Source organism: Bos mutus, chromosome 4, assembly GCF_027580195.1.
Source record: "Bos mutus isolate GX-2022 chromosome 4, NWIPB_WYAK_1.1, whole genome shotgun sequence".
Taxonomy (NCBI): domain Eukaryota; kingdom Metazoa; phylum Chordata; class Mammalia; order Artiodactyla; family Bovidae; genus Bos; species Bos mutus.
This window is the reverse complement of record NC_091620.1, coordinates 86,972,443-86,995,386: the sequence shown is the minus strand read 5'-3', so window position 1 is coordinate 86,995,386 and position 22,944 is coordinate 86,972,443. Positions and strand designations below refer to the sequence as shown.

At 42.1% G+C, this 22,944-nt stretch overlaps 1 protein-coding gene across 2 annotated transcripts in view; it reads right to left on the bottom strand.

Annotated features, from left to right (window-relative positions):
- TOMM7 (translocase of outer mitochondrial membrane 7) overlaps positions 1-6,220 on the bottom strand; it is a 207,085-nt gene extending 200,865 nt beyond the window's left edge. Inside the window, exons 1-2 of one of the 2 annotated variants that reach the window (XM_070369746.1) lie at positions 6,026-6,220; positions 2,706-2,754 (exon numbers count right to left, since the gene is read on the bottom strand). In XM_070369746.1, the coding sequence (XP_070225847.1) occupies positions 2,706-2,754; positions 6,026-6,128 (152 nt within the window). In that variant the 5' untranslated portion in view covers positions 6,129-6,220. The remainder of the gene's footprint in view (positions 1-2,705; positions 2,755-6,025) is intronic. The other variant, XM_005901250.3, reaches the window with a different exon arrangement.
- Between the last annotated feature and the right edge of the window lie 16,724 nt (positions 6,221-22,944).

Below are 22,944 nucleotides of genomic sequence, written 5' to 3'. Positions count from 1 at the left end.
AAAACATTTACATTACTGAAAACCCTGACAAATACAAGTCTATTCCTTTCAGGGTACAGATGAGGCAACCCAGGAAGACCTCTTTAGTCAGTCTTCCCAGTATAAGCAGCATAGTATATGAAATTCTGTAACAGGATAACCCTTTTCAGCACTCATTTCCTTCCTATATCACAAATACCCCGGGAAAGAAATCAGAAAATGTTCCTAATGACAGAAAAGAATGATTACCACCACCAGAAAGGAGAGGAGCACTGAGATGATGATAAGGACATGAAAAAGCGGGGGGTGGGGTGGCGCCTCACTCTGAAGGGCCAACTCTTGGTGGGATATTTGAAGCCAATACAACAGAAGGGCACATGTATCCCCATTTCTGGGTTCTGTATCACCTGGGGCACGAAATGCTGTTTCCCAGCATGCAGGTCCAGTCTAAAAACTGTACAAGAAGAAACGCTATTACCAATTCCTGTCCCAACACCACAAAGAAGTTAGGATCCTTTAATTAAGTTAATTCAGCACTTTCAAAGTGTTCCCCAAGTATCTGGCAGCTACTTCAGGTACTCACAGGACAAAACAAATGAAAACAAGCAACAAGCATAATACAAAGCAGAGAATGAGACACAGAACACAAAAAATGGAGCAGTTTCTGCTAGGAAAAGGTGGAAGAGTTAAGGAAGAGGTGATAAATTTGAGACTGAGGGAAAAAAAAAAAAATTGAGATTGAGCTTTTCTAAAGGTAGGTTTTCATCTAGTGGAAACTGAGGGAAGAAGCATCCCAGGCAGAGAGAGAACAAGCATACAGACAAAGGCATGAAAAAAATACAGTTTATTCTGAGATTCACACACAGTATCATGTAGCTAGAGCCTAGTTTTCACAGAAGAAAAGTGGGGTGAAGGACATGACAGAGAAAGGCTAAAAATTATTAAGTTTATTGCTCATATATTATGTGTCAAGCACTGTTAATACTTTACATACAATAATCTTTTTCAATTCTCAGGACAATCTTATAAATCAGATATTATAAACTTATAAAAAATGAAACTTCATCTTAGGTTAACAGCCTCTTGGAAAGAAGTATTTGATGATAATTTTCAGTCCTTGAAAAATGTTCACACAGCTTGACCAGGTAGTCCCATCTCTGATAGTATTTCCTAAGGTACTGTTTCCCTTAGGAAGTAACTGGTCTAAGGTCAATCAGCTACTCAGTAGCAGACACATTACCTGAGTCCCCATTTTACAAAAAGGAAAACTGATAGTTCAAAGAGTAAAAACTAAAAACAAAAAGCTTGATGGGGACCTCTGAAAGCAGTTTTAAGAGGCTGTACCACAAAAGATTCGGAAAAGAGGGAAGTGAAGAAAGGAAGCAGGGAGTGAAGACCATTCATTGAAGAATTTTATCAGTAAAGAATAACAGCATAAATGGACATGTAGATGGCACGTTTGGCAGTACCCTAAAGAAGAAAAAAACCTTGCTTTGAGAAAAGGAGAGACTGGCAAGGCAGAGAAGGTGGAGGAAATTCATATCAGATGGCATTGTGCTAAGTAAAGTAGCAGATCATATTATCTGCGGGAGGCCACATGACCCAGTGGAAAGTGTACAGGCCTTCAAGACAGACATACACGACCACGCACTGACTGTATGATCAGCTCTGAAGGACTGAAGTAACAACTAGAGATGCTGTATATAAAGCACTTAACACAGTGGCTGACACACTACAAATGACTGTTAGTGATATGACCATTCTAGAAAGTAGTAGCTTAGATTAGGAGTGTGAAGAAACAGATCTAGAATAGCAGTAAAAAGTCTGTTAGGACAATCCACAAGAAATGTTTGGAAGACAGAAGGTCAAGGTGGTATTCCACAGCACCCGTGCAGGGGCGCTACTCATCCCAGTGCTATGAGTACCAGTCCTTTCTACAGAGCAATTCTTCCTGTTCCAGATTCTGCCTTCACACACACACACACACACACACACACACGTGGTTTTCACAAGTATGTACACACACATGCATATGAGTATATGAATACACATACTCCGTGTAGCTGTGTGTGTGTATGTATTCACCAGTATTTATCCAACACCATCAAGGCTGTTTTGGAGAAAGGAAACTTGAAAGGAATGCATTTTCAGAGCCACAAATGTCCATACTCTGACTTATTAATCCCATGAGAATTTATCACAAGGAAATAAATCTAAACCTATAAAACCTATGCACATAAAAATGTTTGTTATATTGTTAATTAAAATACTAAAAAAAAAACCTGAAAACCTAAGTGATCAACAACTGGAAAATACATGGGCTATCAATTCTAACTGTACTGTTGTTAGAATCAATTCTAACTGTACTGTTGTTAGAATGATACAAAGTTTCACATATTTTAATAAGGATAGGACAGGAATATGGGAATTAAGAACATTCAGCTTTTAAAGTAGCAGGATACATTAGTTCTTTTCCTTTTAAAACATACTTCATTATGGTTATAACACAGCACAGTAAACAAAAATTAGGAAGAGGAGAGAAAGCAGTTACCTGATAATGAAAGTTAGACTGGTCTGCAAATTGCTGCAATTTTCCAATAGCCCAAAACTACACCTGACTGATAAAGCTCCATTACAATACCTAGCACTACTTCTCTTCTGCTTGCCATGATTTAGTACTTATATATGAACATTTGCCCTGCAATGCTTATTTGTAAGAGCAGTACCTCAAAACAGTTGGTTCAGGCATTCCAGGATCTGCACCCCTCTTAAATCCTGGGGGAAAGGGAGAGGGAAGAAAGAGAATAAAGACCAATTAAAACTCTAGCAGACAAAAAATTTACAATGTTTTCTTTCTAAATCAGTATTTGGTAGCTAGAATGACATCCACATCTACCAGAATTACCTAGATTTACCTGTGCAACAGAATAGTTTTGAATCTTCACTAGAATATGTGATCATGTGCAGAACTAATCAGTAGGGAAGACAAACTAACTTACTCCTATAATAGTAGCCCTTAGCACACACGATCTTTCATTCTTAGTCATTACCCACAAAAAAGACAAACTACCAAATCAAACTGAATGAAGAACTACAAACAGTACTAAGACTTTTTTTTTAAAGCTTTTTTTTTTTTTTTAACTTACTTATTTTCTGTTGGAATACAGCTGATTAAAAATGCTGTGCTGATTAACAATGCTGTGCTGGTTTCAGGTGGAGAGTAGAGGGACTCAGCCATACATATACATGTGTCCATTCTCCCCCAAACTCCCTCCCATCCAGGCTTCCACATAACACTAAGCAGAGTTCCCTGTGCTGTACAATAGGTTATCCATTTTAAATACAGCAGTGTATACCTGTCCATCCCAAACTCCCTATCCCTTCCCCTCATTCTTCCCCACCCCGCACGAGGTTGTTCTGTGACTCTTGAGTCTATTTCTGTAAAAAATTATACTTTTTTAAAGAAAAAAATTGAAGACATCTTATTTTATCCCCATGAACCTCTCTTTACAAAGCAACCAAAGGCTGGAGATAGAGGGAAAAAAACTTCAGGCTATTGTTTATTAAATCAATGCTCTTATTACAAGCAATAGCTGTAATCAGACTAATCAGCATTTAAAGATGATCCCTGACCCTGTGTTTGGGGAACCAGAATCTTTTATAATGGGCAGGGACAGCATGCCTCCCCTTTACCCTGGTACTATTTTCCAAAGCTATCCACCCTACAAACATCCTTAAAAACATGAACAAAGGGTGGTCACTGCCTCTGCTCACAAGATTTGTAGAAATTCAAGACACTATGGAGAATTGTCTTCCAACAGGTAACTCACTAAAATCTTTTTGTTGGTAAATGTCCAAACAGATGCTTTATCGGGTCACTGTCCTATTTTATAGCACTATATTCCCACTGTACTTCCAGAAGCCCTAAAAGGTTATGTTTGGAATTAAACTACAAAAAAAAAAAAAGAAAGAAACTAAACTACACAAGAAATTCAATATGCACTTGCAAAGTTTTACTGAGAGCTGATGGAGAAGTAAAGCATGGGAACTAGGTCAGACCTAAAATTAAGCTTAGATACAGTATAAGGAAAAAACAATAGTTAATAAGGAAAGATAAAAAGATAGCCTTAACATCAGTCTCCACCCGAGCTAGACACAAGGGTACCAGCACTAAACTGTAGGATTACTGGTAATCCTAGTAAAAAGAAAATAGCCAGTGTGCACAAAAAGGAAAATAATTCTAGAGTGGAAAAGAAAAGCATTGTCTACTCTTCAGACCAAAACCCTCCTTATACAGATTTTAACAACCAGCTGCAGCTTTCTGGCAACAGAAAAGGAATTTCAAAAAGGAGAGGAGAAAAGGTACCTGAAAAAGACATAGAAGAGCAAAGAATCCACACGGACAAAGAAAGCAGGAGCAGACTAAAATGGGACCCAACATACACAACAATGGGAAAACGACACAGAACAAAGAAGGGGAAGAATTAAAAACCCCTTAACTTCCTTAGCTAGGAGGACAGCTCCTCCCAGTTTTGCTGGGCCCTTTTACAGTTAAGCGAAGGCTGGGGAAGAGGACAGTTTGGGAGAAAGAGGGGAATAACAGCCTGTAAGAGCAGACTAATTACTTGCTCTAATTTTCAATACCTACACAGAGTTACTAAAATCTGGGGAACTAATGCTTCTTTTAAAATTGCAGTACTTCCCTGGTGGTGCAGTGGCTGACTCTCTGCTCCCAAAGCAGGGGCCAGGGATCCATCCCTGGTCAAGGAACTAGATCCTACAAGCTGCGACTAAGAACTGGCACAGCCAAATAGGTAAGTCGTTTTCAAAACATGTGTAGTAGGGACTTCCCGGGTAGTCCGGGAAGCGGTGAAGAATCCGCTCTCCCACTGCAGGGAGTGCAGGTTCAGTATCTGGTAGCGGAAGTTTCACATGACCACGGTGCAGCCAAACCCCGCCCCCCACCCCCCCAAAAATGCGTTCAAAATAAGGGAGGAAAAGGGTCTTTTTAAGCCCTGCATTCTGAAGTATCTCCAGGTTATTAGTTGGCTTGCAAGTCATGGGGAAATGGGAGCCACAACTGCCTACGGAATATCCAGCATAATCAAACGCTCCGTCAAGGCTGAGCGAATGCACCGCGTCTTACAAGACATGACACCTAAAAAACATAAAACCAAAAACAAGAAGCAGCATCTAATTAAAAATCAAAGGATTGTGAAATGTGAACCGGAGTTTTACACAATGTCAAACTCTATGCTCAAACTGACAAAGGCGGAACGCTATCCACTCCATCCTACTGCCTGAACTGGGCAATCAGTTTAAAAATACAAAACTACCCCAGGCGAGAAACGGTGTAAAGTCTCAGTGTGCGGCCCTAGGCAAAAATATGAGCCTTACCACTTTCAAATTTCCGCAATACAGCATAGTGGTTAAGAGGATGGGCCTTGGAGGCCCACTGCTTGAGTTCATAGCTCCCCCATTTGACAGCTGTGTGGCGTTCCGCGAAGAACAAAACTGTTCTATGCCTCGGTTTCCCCGCGCGTAAAACCTTGACCGGCACGTGAGGACGCAGAAGCATCCACCAACTATTGTCATAATCATGCCTCGAGGCAGTGGCATACCCATGAGGCTTAGAACCTCTTTCCACTTAGGCCCACCACGACAGGTGACAATAACCTTCCCGAAAACACACCTAGTGTCCAAATGTGAACTAGTCACTTTCACACACATTAGGCCCTCAGGTCCACGCACATGAGGACTTTTCAGGTCCCCCAAATCCAGAAAAGTAGGTCACCTCTTGCTTACAGACAGCACGGGAAATATTACGTGACTTGTTAAAGACCAGAAAGAAAAAAAAAGGAGGCGGGGTGGGGGGAGGATAAAACAAGAACTCGAACTCAGCTTAGACGGACCACACTTGACCAGAGCGCCTCGAGAGCCGTGCTCGGCGTGGTCGCGTTTCTCCCTCACGCCTCAGGCCAAAATGGAGTCTCAGCATCCGCACCCTCTTCCCTCCCGTCTCCTACCAGGTTCTTCTCCCACTGACCCAGGTAAATCACGAGAGGAATAAAACCCCAGCGGATGGCAAATTGTCCTCCCTTGAAAAGCTGCTGCAGCCTCTGCTTGGCCTCTTTGCTCAGCTTCACCATTGCGACAGCGCTGGCGACACCCGTGAGAAAAACAGCAAACGCGTCAGGAATCTGCACGAAAGGAGACGCGCACGCGCCACACCGGCCTTTACGGCAGGAGTCGTGAGCGTCGCCAAACGAAGGTCGCGATTCATCGTCCTTAACCTGCCTCGCCCCTCCGCGGCCCCGCCTGTGGAAAGCGCATGAGTTGTTGATTCTCCTCGTTAGGAGGTCCAAATTCCCTTTGCACTATTTAGGAATCGCCAGGTTTCCTTGATTGCTGGATGCCTGGGGCAATGTTCAGGAGATTCCTTCTGCCCGGAACGTCCTTTCTTTTCCTACAGCCGCACCCACTCTTCAAAGTTTATCTCCAAATGTTTTTTAATCTAACAGAGAAGGAACACTGAATATTAGTCCCAACTTTTATTCTCACTTGCCGTGTATTCTTGGTCAAGTTATTTAACTTCCCTCTTTATCAGTTTGTTTCTTCAAACTGAAGGTTGATCTGCAAGGAAGATCACAAACTGACACCCAACAGAGCGTCTATCCATGTCTTCTTTGACTCCCAAAGTATTTAGTTGTTTATTTTTACATTTTAAATTACTTGTCAGCATTTTAAAGTTTGGGAAAGTTCGCATGAAAATCAGGACGTTTTCAGAGAAGTTGGTGAATTTCATTGCAGTCAGCACCCGTCTTGTCCTCCTTCGTTTAGAATTGCAGTGATCCTCACTCCTGGCTGCACAATAGAATCAGTGAGATTAAAAGGCTCACTCCTACTGGGGGCCAACTCCTACCAATTATGATTAATTGGGAGTGGGGCCTGGCCTTTGCTTACCATTGAAGTTCCCAACTTCTGATTCAGTAACTGCTCCTGTGCAGTTGGCATTTGGGCTTTTACCTCAAGGTTAGGATTTTTTTTTTTTCTGTATTTATTTTTAATTGAAGGATAATTGCTTTACAATATTATGTTGGTTTCTGCCATGCATCAACAGGAATCAGGAATAGGTATACATATGCCCCCTTCTTCTTGAACGTTGCTCCCAGCTCCTACCCCATCCTACTCCTCTAGCTTATCAAGGAAGGCTAGGAATTCTTGATTACTAAGGGTGTAAGAGATTTTTACCTCTTTGACCTTGGTGCCTTTCTTGACTCACCTTCAAGATATATTTTGTTTTAAATACTCTTTTTTTTTTAAAGACTTTATTTGAGTGAAAATTTGTTTAAAACAAGAAGTTCCAAACCAGAAGTGGTTAGAAATGCTCACTCTTTTAAATTCATAAAGTGCTCATGGCTCCTCTAAAATTTCCGCCTGGCTTTGTGGACATTCCTGTGCCTAGCTCATTATCGTGATAATAACAACCAGTCTATTCTGTGTTAAGTGTTTTAAATACAAAATTAGTCTTAATCTTTAAAAGAATTTAAAACATTAAAGCTTATTTTACTAATTATATTTTTTAATATTTATTTTATTATTTGGCTGTGCCAAGTCTTAGTTGCTGCATTCAGTTCAGTTCAGTCACTCAGTCGTGTCTGACTCTACAACCCCATGGACTGCAGCATGCTAGGCTTCCTTGTCCATCACCAACTCCCAGAGCTTGCTCAAACCCACGTCCATCGAGTCGGTGATACCATCCAACCATCTCATCCTCTGTCGTCTCCTTCTTCTCCTGCCTTCAATCTTTCCCAGCATCAGGGTCTTTTCCAGTGAGTCGGTTCTTCGTATCAGGTAGCAAAAGTATTCGAGTTTCACCTTCAGCATCAGTCCTTCCAATGAATATTCAGGACTGATTTCCTTTAGGGTGGACAGGTTGGATCTCCTTGCAGTCCAAGGGACTCTCAAGAGTCTTCTCCAACACCACAGTTCAAAAGCATCAATTCTTCGTCACTCAGCTTTCTTTATAGTCCAACTCTCACATCCATACACGACTACTGGAAAAACCATAGCCTTGACTAGATGGACCTTTGTTGGCAAAGTAATGTCTCTGCTTTTTAATATGCTGTCTACGTTGGTCATAACTTTTCTTCCAAGGAGCAAGCGTCTTTTAATTTCATGGCTGCACTCACCATCTGCAGTGATTTTGGAGCCCAAGAAAATAAAGGCTGTCACTGTTTCCATTGTTTCGCCATCTATTTGCCATGAAGTGATGGGGCCGGATGCCATGATCTCAGTTTTTTGAATGTTGAGTTTTAAGCCAACTTTTTCACTCTCCTCTCACTTTCATCAAGAGTCTCTTTAGTTCTTCTTCACTTTCTGCCATCATCTGCATGTCTGAGGTTATTGATATTTCTCCCAGCAATCCTGATTCCAGTTTGTGCTTCATCCAGCCTGGCATTTCACATGATGTACTGTGCATATAAGTTAAATAACTGGGGTGACAATATACAGCCTTGACTTACTCCTTTCCCAATTTGGAACCTGTCTGTTGTTCCATGCCATAGTTGCTGCATACAGACAGGATCATTTTTTTTAAGGTGCAACACATGGGATCTAGTTCCCTGAGCAGAGATCAAACCCAGGCCCCCTGCATTGGGAGCAGAGTCTTAGCCACTAGACCTCCAAGGGAGTCCTTTACTTTACTAAATCTTATAAGACGTAAACTATATATATTATAGGCCACGAACAGAGGAGCCTGATAGGCTACAGTCCATGAGGTCCCTAGGAGTCGGACATGACTGAGCAACTTCACTTTCATTTTCATGCATTGGAGAAGGAAATGGCAACCCACTCCAATATTCTTGCCTGGAAAATCCCATGGACGGAGGAGCCTGGTAGGCTGCAGTCCATGGGGTTGCAAAGAGTCAGCCAGGGCTGAGCGACTTCACTTTCACTCTTCACATTCATGCATTGGAGAATGAAATGGCAACCCACTCCAGTGTTCTTGCCTGGAGAATCCCAGGGTCAGGGGAGCCTGGTGGGCTGCCGTCTATGGGGTTACACAGAGTCGAACACGACTGAAGTGACTTAGCAGAGGCAAAGAGGAAATAAATTTGAATTGTTGAGGTAAAATCAACAGGTCTTTTTGGCCAAATGAATGTGGAGGGCAGAGTTGAAAGAGGTGGTCAAGATGCCTGCCCAGTTTTGAATTTGCACAACTTACTAAGTAAGCCGTCTTACTCCTTGGTCTCCACAAAGTCTAGAGTATATAGATTCACCTTCACAGTGATTCCTACAGATAGGAATGGGGATTCAGGTAACATTGTAATGGCTGGAAGTGCTGCAAAACTTCAGTACTAAATTATTATATATATATATATATAATGTACACACACGAGATTCTATTATAATAATAATCACCATGCACTTGTTACTATATGCCTAGAAAGAAATGTAGAGAAATATACTTCAAACACTTTGTAATAGTAATTATCTCGGGGATGAGGGAGGAAATTAATGGAAATCTTTACTTTTCATGTATTTCTCTGTAATATGTTGCTTGTTTTTCATAATGAGCATATATGACTTCTACAAAAAAAAAAAGGTATAATATTTTAAAATAAAATTAAACCCTCTAAGGACTCCCCATTGCCTTTAGGATAAAAGGTTAAAGAGTTATTGCACAACCTACATGTTCCTTGAAGGCACCATATTATCTTTCATCTCTGCTCCTACCACTGCCAGAAAGGCCCTCCCAAATTCTTCTTTAAGGTCCATTCAAATATTTTCTCCAGTATGTAATTCCCCTGACTTTCAGCACAAGCTAAACACTTCCTCCTGGTGCCCCTACTCTCAAGTTGACTTATCATTATTTATTTACATGACTATTTCCCCAAATAGACTACAGGCAGAGACCCTCACAAATCTGACATCCTCAATTACTGTATATATACCACTTGTGGGCTTGTTGAATGAATTTCATTGGGAACTAACAGCCTTGGTTAATTATGTTACTCAGTCAGCCATAGAACAGGTATCTAAAATGCTTATTTGTAAATTTATGATTAGAGATATCCTTGGCAAAAGAATGGACATTTTCCCTCCTGGTGGACAATCCATTCAGTTCAGTTCAGTTCAGTTCAGTCACTCAGTCGTGTCCGACTCTTGGCGACCACATGAACCACAGCACGCCAGACCTCCCTGTCCATCACCAACTCTCAGAGTCCACCCAAACCCACGTACATCGAATCGGTGATGCCAGCCAACCATCTCATCCTCTGTTGTCCCCTTCTCCTCCTGCCCTGAATCTTTCCCAGTATCAGGGTCTTTTCAAATGAGTCAGCTCTTCGCATCAGGTGGCCAAAGTATTGGAGTTTCACCTTCAACATCAGTCCTTCTAATGAACACCCAGGACTGATCTTGTTTAGGATGGACAGGTTGGATCTCCTTGCAGTCCAAGGGACTCCCAAGAGTCTTCTCTAACACTACAGTTCAAAAGCATCAACTCTTCGGCGCTCAGCTTTCTTTATAGGACAACTCTCACATCCATACATGACCACCAGAAAAACCATAGCCTTGACTAGACAAACCTTTGTTGGCGAAGCAATGTCTCTGCTTTTTAATATGCTGTCTAGGTTAGTCATAACTTTCCTTCCAAGGAGTAGGCATCTTTTAATTTCATGGCTGCAGTCACCATCTGCAGTGATTTTGGAGCCCAGAAAAATAAAGCCAGCCACTGTTTCCACTGTTTCCCCATCTATTTGCCATGAAGTGATGGGACTGGATGCCATGATCTTAATTTTCTGAATGTTGAGCATTAAGCCAACTTTTTCACTCTCCCCTTTCATTTTCATCAAGAGGCTCTTTAGTTCTTCTTCACTTTCTGCCATAAGGGTGGTGTCATCTGCACATCTGAGGTTATTGATATTTCTCCCAGCAATCTTGATTCCAGCTTGTGCTTCCTCCAGCCCAGCGTTTCTCATGATGTACTCTGCATAGCAGTTAGAAATAACTAATACTTACTGGGCACTTACTATAATGCATGCACTGTGGTTGTTCGAATGCCTTAACTTGAATCCTCACAATTCTGTGAGCTGGGGACTGTATTAACAACCTCATTTGGAGGAAATTAAGGCACAGGAAAGTGAAGTAAATTTGCCCAGCTTCATAGAACTGATAAGTAGTGGGAGTAGGGTCTTAATCCAGATGCTCTTACACCAGAATTTGAATGTTAACCACGTTGCTACAGTGCCTTATAGGAGAGAAGTAAACACAGGACAAAAGAAAAGAAGTCATATATTCGCAAAAAAATATTTTCCTCATGCTGTGATAGGTAAAAGAACTCTTTACATTGTACTGGAGCAACACTTAAAATTAGACCAAACGCTGGCCATTGACCCAGAGGGATGCTGACTGACTGAACCAATCAGACCCTCTCTAAATGAGATTTGAACTCAAGATAGAAAGAAAGAAAACTCTGACCACAGCTGGTAAAACAGAGAGAATAGAAGACATGAAGCAGCAGAGGGCGCAAGTCAGCAGAAACCATCAAGTAGAGAATATTGAGGTATTATGATATTCAAGACCTCAGATAAAGAATAACATGCTTTCTGGTTTCTGGTAGGAAAATAAGAGAGTCCCATTGAGAGTTTGCTGTGGACTGAACAACCTTCCGGTCCCCAGCTTTATTCCAAAGTTTGTAAGCCTGGCAATGCCATGGTTCCTCTTCCGTAATGTACAGGAAAGTGGAATTAATCAGTCACTTTATAAGTAACTGGTCTCAGCTAATTATAAAATAACAGAAAAGAGGTGAAGCCATGAAGGTGAGAAGTTCAAGGGAAAAATCAACTGTCAGGATTTTACCAGCAACATCCAGAGAAAAGATAATATTGTTTTCTTAGTGCAGGGGTGGGGAGGCGGGGGCAGTGGCGGGGAAACAACTCTAGAGAGGATTAGATGGTTGAGCTCTTTAAGGCTGCAAGGAGGAGAGAAACCTTCAGAACTATGGGTGCTGTACATTTCTGGCAGCATAGCGAGACTTAAGAACGGGAACGACTCCTTCGGATGTCTATTTACACATCTGAAAAATGGAAGGGGAGTAACTACTAGTTATGAGCTGAATTCTGTGCCCTACCACCCCCAGGCCACCCCAAATTCAAATGTTGAAGGCTCAACCCCCTGTGGAGGGGTTTGGAGAAAGAGATTTTAAGAAGGTAATTAAGATTAAATGATGAGTTAAGAGTGGGACCCTAATCTTCCAGGGCCAGTCCTTAGAAGAGAAAGAGACAGCAGAGCTCTCTGGCCACGGGCACACAGAGGAAAGGCCCTCTGAGGACACAGTGAGGGTGCACACTATCAGAGCTCCAGAAGGACTGGATGCAGACGAATGGCTTAGAAAAGTGGGTGAACGAAACAACGATGTTCACATTCAAAATTCAACAACCACATACCAAGAAGTGTGAGGGGTGTGAAGAACATGACATTTTGGAGGACTGGAGATGATGTCCAGGAAGGACCGGCCACCTCCCTGCACCGCGATCTAGGACTCTGAGCCTCTAGAACTGTGAGAAAACACACTTCTGTTGTGTAAGCCACCCAGTCTGTGGTGTTGTGTTATGGCAGCCTGAGCAGACTACTGAGCCCAACTCTGTTAGGCTACCTAACAGAGCTGTGTATAAGAAAAATTAAATCAGATCATGCTGATGTGTTAATAAAAGTACCATGTGTTGGGCACCTCCCTTCCTGGACATCATCTCCAGTCCTCCAAAACGTCATGTTCTTTGCACCCCTCACACTGCTTGGTATGTGGTTGTTGAATTTTGAATCTGAACATCATTGTTTCATTCACGCACATTTATAAGCCATTTTTTATGCATTCATTTATTCTGGAGTATTGAGTCCTAATAATGCGCAGTTCCTTGTGCTATATGGATCACAATGTGTGGAGACCCATAAGAAAATAAAGTGCAATCTTCCACTTAGAGACTCTGTAATCTGGTTAGAGAGAGTAAGACAAATATATTGAGAAGTTACTGGTCCATGTGACTGGTCTTTGGAAAAACAATAACATCACGCCAAGATTAAACACAGGGACTCAGCAGCAGGCTCTGCCTTTGAATCCTGGCTCTGTTACTTAGCTGTGTCGACTTATTTAACCTCTCTAAGTTTCTGTTCCCATCTGCAAAAGAAGGTAACAATAATAGCCACCTCAGTTACTCTAAAGATAAATAGATAACACACCTGAAATATGGGGCCTAACTAAAAGACTTAAGCAAAGATAAGCTATTTTTAAACATCGTTTGCCTCTTTGTTCTTAATGGTTTCTGTTTCAAAGATTGACCTTTGTCAGTTTTTTCTCTAGTTCTAATTTCATGAGTGTATCAACAGCCTTCCAGGAACTGGCTGCACCTACTAAATATAGAGCCACAGACTGGGCGAGGGACAGACTAATGCAACGTGAGATACAGTGTAAGCTCTTCAAGGAATATAGTTTATAGTTTGTGTCTATTGGACCTGAATTCAATGCTGTGCCATGGAAGGAAGCTAACTATATCCATTGCTATAAAGAAAAGAACACAGAGTTAGAAGTCACGTGGATCTGAAAGCAGACTTGCTAAGGTTTGAATCCAACTCTGCTATTTGCCCCAGAGAAGGCAATGGCTTCCCACTCCAGTCCTCTTGCCTGGAAAATCCCCTGGATGGAGGAGCCTGGTAGGCTACAGTTCATGGGGTCGCTATGAGTCAGACTCAACTGAGCGACTTCACTTTCACTTTTCACTTTCATGCACTAGAGAAGGAAATGGCAACCAACCCACTCCAGTGTTCTTGCCTGGAGAATCCCAGGGACCGGGAAGCCTGGTGGGCTGCCGTCTATGGGGTCGCACAGTCGGACAAGACTGAAGCGACTTAGCAGCAGCTGCTGTTTGTCCAACACAAGAACCTCAAGAACTAGTTGATAATATATCAGAAAAACTAATTAATTCACCATGGATACCAGGAAAACAGGGCCTATTTTCCAATATGCAGCCACATATATGCACCAAAATGAAAGAGGAAAAAATATTTTACCATGCATCTTGTTTTCTAGAGATGGTACATTAAAAAATATATCAATATTCAGACACCATGTGATTTCTTGAGTTTTTAACTCTTACTTTGTCCTCTTTTTTTTCTGCTAGGGTGTTGTGAGTGGATAGATAATTTCTTATTGCCATGGTACAGGTTGGGATTCATGTGTATATCAAGCAAGCATATATGTGGAATACAATTTCCACAAAGAATAGATTAGTCACAGAATATCACTGGGACATCAATCAAGGGTAAGCTTCTGCCAGGAAGAGGGAGTTTCAGAAAAATTGTCCTTCAAGGATTTGGGAATCTTATTTGGGAATACAATGCATATATCCTTGAAAGATAAGGGTGTGGGGTGAAGGCCCAATGTGTAGAGCAGACAATACAATGTTATAGACATTTGGATGAGAGCCAAGTCACAGAGGGCTGGATTCTTTGAGGGTACATCACAGAAGAGAGCCTGAGCGGACTTCTGATGGCTGGAGACGAGGGAGACTAGAATAAAAAAACGTCAGAAAAAGCAGGATTAGGAGGAGAGAGAGTGAAATGTTTAAGGTGGAACACAAAGCTCCAGGCAAGAAATACACACCAAGTTATAAAGAGAACCTAAACGTCATGTTAAGAAACTTGGATTTTAGCCAAAGAGTAGCTGGAAAGCTGCTGAATATTTTAGAGAAAAAAAATTTACAAGGTGAAAGCACTTTATTTTTAGGGTTTAAATTTTTTTTTTTTTTTTTTTAGTTTTCTTGATTTTGTTGAAAAGGGAATAAATTCACATAGTTTAAATTTAAAAGGTACAAAGGGTATCTGGTAAAAGGTCTCCCTCTGCTTCTGTCCCCTGTTCCCCATTTTTATCCCTGGAAGCAAATCAATGTTACTGATTTCTTATATATTCTTCCAAAGATCTCTATGTTTAGGCAAGCAAAGACACACATTCCTCCCCACCCTTGTTTTACAAATGGGATACAGTCAGAATTACTTACCTTAAAAATGTAATTTAGAGACTATTTTATATGAATATGTAAAAAGATTTCTCATTACCTTTTTTAAAAATAGATGGATTGGCACAAAAGAGTGTAATTCTATTTCTTTCACACTTTGTTGGGCTTCCCAGGTGGCTTAGTGGTAAAGAATCCATCTGCCAAGGCAGGAGACACAAGAGATCCCTGGGTCAGGAAGATCCCCTGGAGGGAGGAACAGTAGCCCACTCCAGTATTCTTACCTGGGAAATCCCACGGACAGAGGAGCCTGGCGGGCTACAGTCCATGGGGTCGCAGAGAGTTGGACACAACTGAGAGACTGAGCACAGCACAGCATTGCACTTTCTTGCCCACTTCTTCTTCTTGTAGGCAACCCAATGTGTCTAGTTTTGTATACATCCTTCCAGAGATATTCTAGGCATATGGAAACAAATAAACACAAACTCACACATTCCCTCACCCCCTTCAAAAATACACAAATACGATGCAAACTGTACACTATCTCACCCTTTTTATTTTAAAGTATTTCTTAGAAACACAAATAAAGTCTTTATTTGAATTAATGGCATTTTACCAGTCTCAACTTCCCCAGTCTATCAATTTATCAAGGTCATATGTAACTTATTACTGGGGGAAGATAGGTGAAGAGAGATTTCCTGGCCCACAGAAAATCTCTGTATGATTTCTGGAACTTCTTGGAAGTCTTAAAATATGTCAAAATAAAAAACATTAAGAATACTTCCTGGGCTTCCGTGGTGGCTCAGTGATGAAGAATCCACGTGCCTGTGCAGGAGACATGGGTTCCATCCCTGGTCCAGGAAGATCCCACATGCCTTGGAGCAGCGAAGCCCTTGTGCCACAACTTTTGAGCCTACGCGCTGGAGCCCGGGAGCTGCAACTAGTGAAGCCTGAGTGCCCTAGTGCCTGAGCTCTACAACAACAGTAGCCACTGCAGTGAAAAGCCCGTGCACCGCAACCAGAGAGTAGCCCCTGTCCCACAACTAAAGAAAAACCCACGCGGCAACAAAGACCCAGCACAGCCAAAAATAAATAAATAAAATTTTGTAAAAAATAATATTTCTTAACAATTATTCCAGATCAGTACATAAATAGCTTCCCTTTTAATGGATGCATAGTCGTACTTTTCATAAAAATATTTATTAATAACTCAATATTTAACTTGTCCTCTCTGAAGGCTAGTATTTAACAGATTTCCTTTAAATTCCTGAAAATTAATATGTCCATACCTGTGTCCTCAGTCTTTGACTCCATGGTTAAGAGTGGTCCAGGTACCAAACTACATAACCATGATACAGATTCCAGCAGGAAGTCAGGGGCTGGAGAAGCAGGAACACCCAGTGCTCATCCTAGTCTTCTGCTCACTCAAACCCTCCTGTTTCGGCTCTCATCTGCAACACTGGGATTACCTGACTTGGTTACCTTTCAAGTGTCTGAAGGCTTAGATGGGATGACAGATAGAACACTATTTACTTAAGTTGAATCTACTGTAAAAATAAAAGGTTCGGCAAGTGTGACTACCACCTATATCAGAATCGCCTACCTACAATCAAAAACAGGAATTGTCTCCACAGACATAAAGAACAGATTTGTGGTTGCTAAAGGGCAGCGTGGATAGGGGCACGATGGGGTGGGAGTCTGGGGTTAGTAGATGAACTATTACATAAAGAATGGATAAACAACAAAGTATAGCACAGAGAGCTGTACTCGATATTTTGTAATAACATATGTGGGAAAAGAAACTGAAGAAGAATAAATATATATATAAATACTATATATAATGCTATATATAATAGTATGTGTGTATATATATATATATAAAGCTGAATCACTTTGTTGTACACTTGAAACTAAACAACATTGTAAATCAACTATATTTCAATAAAAATATATTCATTAATTTTTAAAAGACAAGAAAATTAAAAAGAATGATATAATGGTATAACTGAATCACTTTGCTGTACAGCAGAAATTAACACAATACTGTATATCAACTACACTTCAATAAAGAAAAAAAAAAGAAAAAAGGAGTTATAGCAGGCACAATCTCTGAGTGTCAAAGAAAGCTGCAACTTACCCCATATTATTTTTGATTCAAAATAAAATTATTTTCTGAGCCCTCTGTTTTCTAATCCAGTCACTAATGACTTTCGGAAAGGGTGCCACACAGCAATAATGATTTTAAAATTTTGCATTTAATAGCTATTCTGCCTCACTTCAGTGTATAGTTTAATAACCCATCTAACCTGGAGTAGGAAATGGCACCCCACTCCAGTATTCTTGCCTGGAAAATCCCATGGACAGAGGAGCCTGGTGGGCTACAGTCCATGGGGTCACAGAGTTGGACACGACTGAGCGCACATGTAACAGATTGACAACTTGGCATTAGCACATTTTGTAAGTAAATCATCCTGTTGGACACATCAAGAAGCAATTTTAGTTAAAACACAGACATTCTAAAGGGGTTTCACTCAAGGGGGATATTCCAAATGTTGGCCTCCCCCAAGCAGAATGGCACCTAAAGGCCACATTGGTTCATCTGGGCTGGGAAAGCAGAGTGCAGCTTTTATTTTTGTTTCTTGTTTTCCCTGAAAGGGAACTGCATGTTGAATTTCTCCAAGAACAAGACAAGGTAGCCAACACCTACCTTTAAATTTCTTCAAGCTAAACATTTTCCCCTCAGCATTCTATGGTGCAGAACTTGGAAAGATTCAACACCTTTTTTCTAAGGAAATGCATGGCTTCTTGTGCAAAGTTGCTTGCTGCACACAGCTTGCTCAAAGTAGGCGCCCATTATCCCAGCAGATTAACACCAGGTTATTCAAATCTTCATGGCCTGCTGGTCACTGGGCCCACACTGATGGTATTCACCAGGTAAATGGCGATGCCCCAGGATCCAGGAGTTCTACAGGGCTCCCTGCCTGGAACGTTCTCCCCTTGACTCAGCCCCTCATTGCCTTCAGGTATCTTCAGAAATACAGTCTCTCAGAAGGGCATCCCCAGTCACCTGTCTAACAGAGAACTCCCCTTCCCCATTTCTCTCTGAGTTTATTTCCCTGATTTTACTTACTTTTCTAACACAGATTACAGGTCAGGGGATGCAAGGCCACCAGAGGTCCTAAGATCCTGTTTTCTAACAAAAAGGATAAGGGGAAGGAACAAAAATATAAAAGGTTCTGTGATACCACTTTAATAACTCTCTCTCTTCTAATGCATATCTGCTACGGGGTAACATTTTTATTGAGAGGTAGACAGTAGACATCCCCGTTTCAGGACCCCAAGTGGGAAACCAAAGGTTGAAATCAGATGTCAACACAATCGGCAATTTCAGTTTTATGTTTTTGTTGTTGTTGTTGTTTTGGCTTTGTCTCACAGCACGTGAGATCTTAGTTCTCTGAATAGGGATTAAACCCACTCCCCTTGCAGTGAAAGTGCAGAGTAGTGACCACTGGACTGCCAGGGAAGTCCCAGCAATTTGGTTGAGTCACTGTATTCCTTAGGAGGCAGAGGCCAGGTCACAACCACAGAGCTCCATCATGGAAGACCCTCTCTTTGCTCCTCCTAAGACAGGGCTCTGATGGAGAGCAGGGATCCTCTACCACTCTGACTTTTCAAACATAAGTGACCTCAGCAAAGAGCTAAGAAGCTGGCAAAAGTAACATCTTATTAAACAACTCTGTCCTCTAATAAAAATCTCTTACAGTTGCAAGCATGCATAATCCCTCAGAAGAGAAAATGTTTTTTTAATGGCAGAAACTTTTATGTATCTATCTCCCAGAGAGAATCTCTCTCACACTGCCTTAAAAAGAACTAATAAAATAATAATATAAAACTCTGGCAAGGAGAAGAGGGGGTCTCTCTCCAGCTTAGGACACAGGCTTTCCAGCAGGCCAACATCTGCAAACTAGTTTATGCCCTTGGGATCACACGGATGGAAAAGTTGATTTAACTATTCCTTTCTTTGTTGTGGGGTGAAGGCCTCTCTCAGAGGGCACTTGTATGATGCCTGTGGTTTTTCCAGTGAAAGAAAACCCACTCACAAACTAAGCCTTTGCTGAGCTATTCTGAACTATCCTGTATGACTCATCTTTGGTGCCCCAGGACACCCCTTAACAGAATTGGGACCCTTAATACTCCAGAATATAGGGCACCAACACTTAACTACAGTGTGACCAGACAGTGGTCAGACCCTCCCTTACTACAGATGGGGCTCACTTTCATGACCCGTGGGCTGATTACAAGCCCCTAGTTTAAAAATTAAGTAGCCAAGTCATCTTGAACCCAGACCTGCAAAGGGGTGTGTCTTGCCAAGGTAAAGAGAGGAAAGTCAGCAGAAAAAAAGAAAGATGAGAGCAGAATTCATCACAATTCAAATTCAGTTGGATTCTGAGCCTCTTATATTAACCAAAGCTCATTTCCATCAGTGGTAACTCCCACGACTAATGGAGTGAACTGGGGCTTAGTAATGCAGATCTAGGGCATCAGGAGAGCTAAGTGGTTAATGGCACAGGGTCCTGGGGAGAACTGGCTCCAATTCTCTCTCAAGCCAGCCAGACAAGGTAAGGCCAGAAACTAGACAGATACCATCGCCCTGGGAAGAAGAAAGGCACGGTGGGAAAATGGGGCTTTTGAACTGTTGTGTTGGAAAAGACTCTTGAGAGTCCCTTGGACTGCAAGGAGATCCAACCAGTCCATTCTAAAGGAGATCAGTCCTGGGTGTTCATTGGAAGGACTGATGTTGAAGCTGAAACTCCAATACTTTGGCCACCTGATGCGAAGAGCTGACTCATTTGAAAAGACCCTGATGCTGGGAAAGATTGAGGGCAGGAGGAAAAGGGGACGACAGAGGATGAGATGGTTGGATGGCATCACCGACTTAATGGACATGTGTTTGGGTGGACTCCGGGAGTTGGTGATGGACAGGGAGGCCTGGCGTGCTGCGGTTCATGGGGTCTCAAAGAGTTGGACACGACTGAACAACTGAACTGAACTGAAACTGTGAGAGCTGCTTATTATCTGCCTTCCTCCACTAACACACGCACACACACACCGCCCTCCCCCCCAAGACGTGATACTCTGAGTATCGCCTCTCCACTTTGAGCAGGAAAGAATAGTGTTAGTGTCAATGTGAGAAGGGAGACAAACCTTTGTGGAGAGAGGAACCTCTGAGGATCAAGAGGGGAGATTTCTCCCAGGATCAAGTTACCCAGCAAGCTTGGCAGCCCTGGGATAAGATAGTCTGGAGATAGAAAGTGTCATTGAAGACTAAAACCCAGTTCTCAGCTTCCTAGGGGATGCAGGCATGTGCATGCTAAGTCACTTCAGTCGTGTTCGACTCTGCACGTGACCCAGTGGACTGTAGCCCACCACGGTCCTCTGTCCTTTGGGATTCTCCAGGCAAGAATCTCATTGTCATGCCCTCCTCCAGGGGATCTTCCCCACCGAGGGACTCAAACCTGCAGCTCTGATGTCTCCTTCATTGGCAGGCAAGTTCTTTACCACTAGCGCCACCTGGGAAGCTTCTCCTCAAGGAAGGAGAACTCTAAAGAGGAGGAAATCATCTTGAGAGGGACATCAACTTTTACTAGAGGGAGTGTGAAGACTAAGTTGCTTCAGCCGTGTCCGATTCTTTGCGATCCTATGGACTGTAGCCCACCAGGGTCCTCTGTCCATGGAATTTTCCAAACAAGAATACTGGAGTGGATTGCATGTCCTTCTCCAGGGGATCTTCCTGACCCAGGGATTGATCCCGCATCTCTTATGTCTCCTTCATTGGCCGGCAGGTTCACCACTAGTGCCACTTGGGAAGCCCGAGGGAGTGTGAAAGGGTGGTGATATTTTTTTAAATAGATTTTGTTGCTCTCTTGTTTCTCCAGACATTCATTTATTCATTCAGCCAACAAATAGTTATGAAGTGCCTGCTGTGGGTCATATGTTGCTGAAGGCTAAGGATACATAACAGTAAAAAGACAGACAAAGATTCTGCCTTCATGGACTTTATATTCTGGTAGAGAACACTGTCAATAATTTTTAAAAAGCAGCAAATACTTAGGTGATGCTTTCCACATGTCAGACCCATTTCTAAACCCTTTCCATATAGTAACTCATTTTTATCTTTATCACAACCTACACCGTAGGTGCTATTATTATCCCATTTTCACAAATAAAGAAACCAAGGCATAGGCAGGCTAAGTAATTTGTCCAGGTTCCCCCAACTAGTAAATAACAGAACAAGAATCTGAACCCAGTAAGTTAAATTTTAGACCCACATTTTTAATCGATACAGATTGGTATCAGTATGGGTGTGGGTTTGAGGGTGGAGACAGAGAAGGAGATGAAAATAGAGGTAGAGAAGCGGACAGGAGACCTCTAGGTAAATCATCTTGAAAGGGATTTAAGTTTCAGTAGAGGAGGCTAGATGAAAGAGAAAGATGGATAGATACATAGATATGTCTTATAAAGAAAATAGGCTTTAAAAAAAAGGGGGGGGAATGGAGAAGGAGTGGGAGTTTGGATAGGGTAGCCAGGGAAGGTGCCGCTGGAGCTGATCACAGCAGATTCCCAAGGCTTGACCAAGCCACAGGCAAGTGTGATCATGAGTGACAGGTCCCAGGTCTTCAACGACAAACCTCAGAGAAGACCCACGGCTGGAAACACTTCCATTACAGCAGTCACTGTCCAAGGGCAGCACCTACTGTAGCAAAGGCCAGCTGAAATGCAGAAGACCTGTCCTTGTCATCTGCCTCCCTTCCTGGACCCAAAGTACCTCCTGAAATGTGAACACCAGATGCCGTGGAGAGAAGGGAAGGGGAGTGGAAACCAGAAAGATGGGGCCTTTCTACAAAAAAAGACTCAACGTTCTCCCCGAATGCCTGTTTAAATTTTTGAATCTGAGTAAACTTACCTGACTCAACTAAAGTGTAAAGCCCCCTGGGCACCTCGAGTTCCATCTAGCAGAGCGCAAGCTCGTTAAGGGCATGCAGATCAGTAATGAAAAAATGTAGACTAATTGTGCTCTCGACAGAGCATCTATGATGCTGCTGCCCCTACTGGAAGGCTACCCCTTTGGGAATGAGAGGAGAGAGGACACAGGATGAATAGCAGGAGAGGCTAAATGGGTCTGATGCTTTCCTTTAAGCTGGAACAGTCATGGTTGCACAGATGTTTAGTCACGGCAAGGGGAAGGAAGGAAACATTCCTGTTTAAGTGCATCACTGAAGACACCAGAAGGATTATGCACCACTTCATCATAATCTTTCTAAAGCTTAAACGTAATTTAGAAGAAGCTGTGGCATTGCTGCATTCAGTTCCCAGCACAGATCTGGATGGGCCTGGAAGTAATTTCCAGCCTTCTGAATGTGGGTTATAAATATGTGTTCATTAGAAAGGGCATTCCAATCAAGTGGCTTCACATATTTATCATCATTTCTATGAAAGGCATTTATTAGCAACCTTTTGCACGAGGTTCAGGCAGCCTAGACTTATATGCAGAAATTAAGGAGTCACAATTCCTACCCTCTTGAAATTTAAATTTGACAATGTTCATCTGAACAATCAAAAGTAGGTCAAGAGATACCTGGAGTGACAGGAAAGTTTGGCCATGAAGTACAAAATGAACTGGGGCGAAGGCTAACAGAGTTTTGCCAAGATAATGCACTGGTCATAGCAAACACTCTCTTCCAACAACACAAGAGACTTCTCTACACATGGACATCACCAGATAATCAGTACCAAAGTCAGATTGATTATATTCTTTGCAGCTGAAGATGGAGAAGCTCTATACAGTCAGGAAAAACAAGAACAGGAGCTGACTGTGGCTCAGATCATGAACTTTTTATTGCCAAATTCATACTTAAATTGAAGAAAGTACAGAAAACCACTATGCCATTCAAGT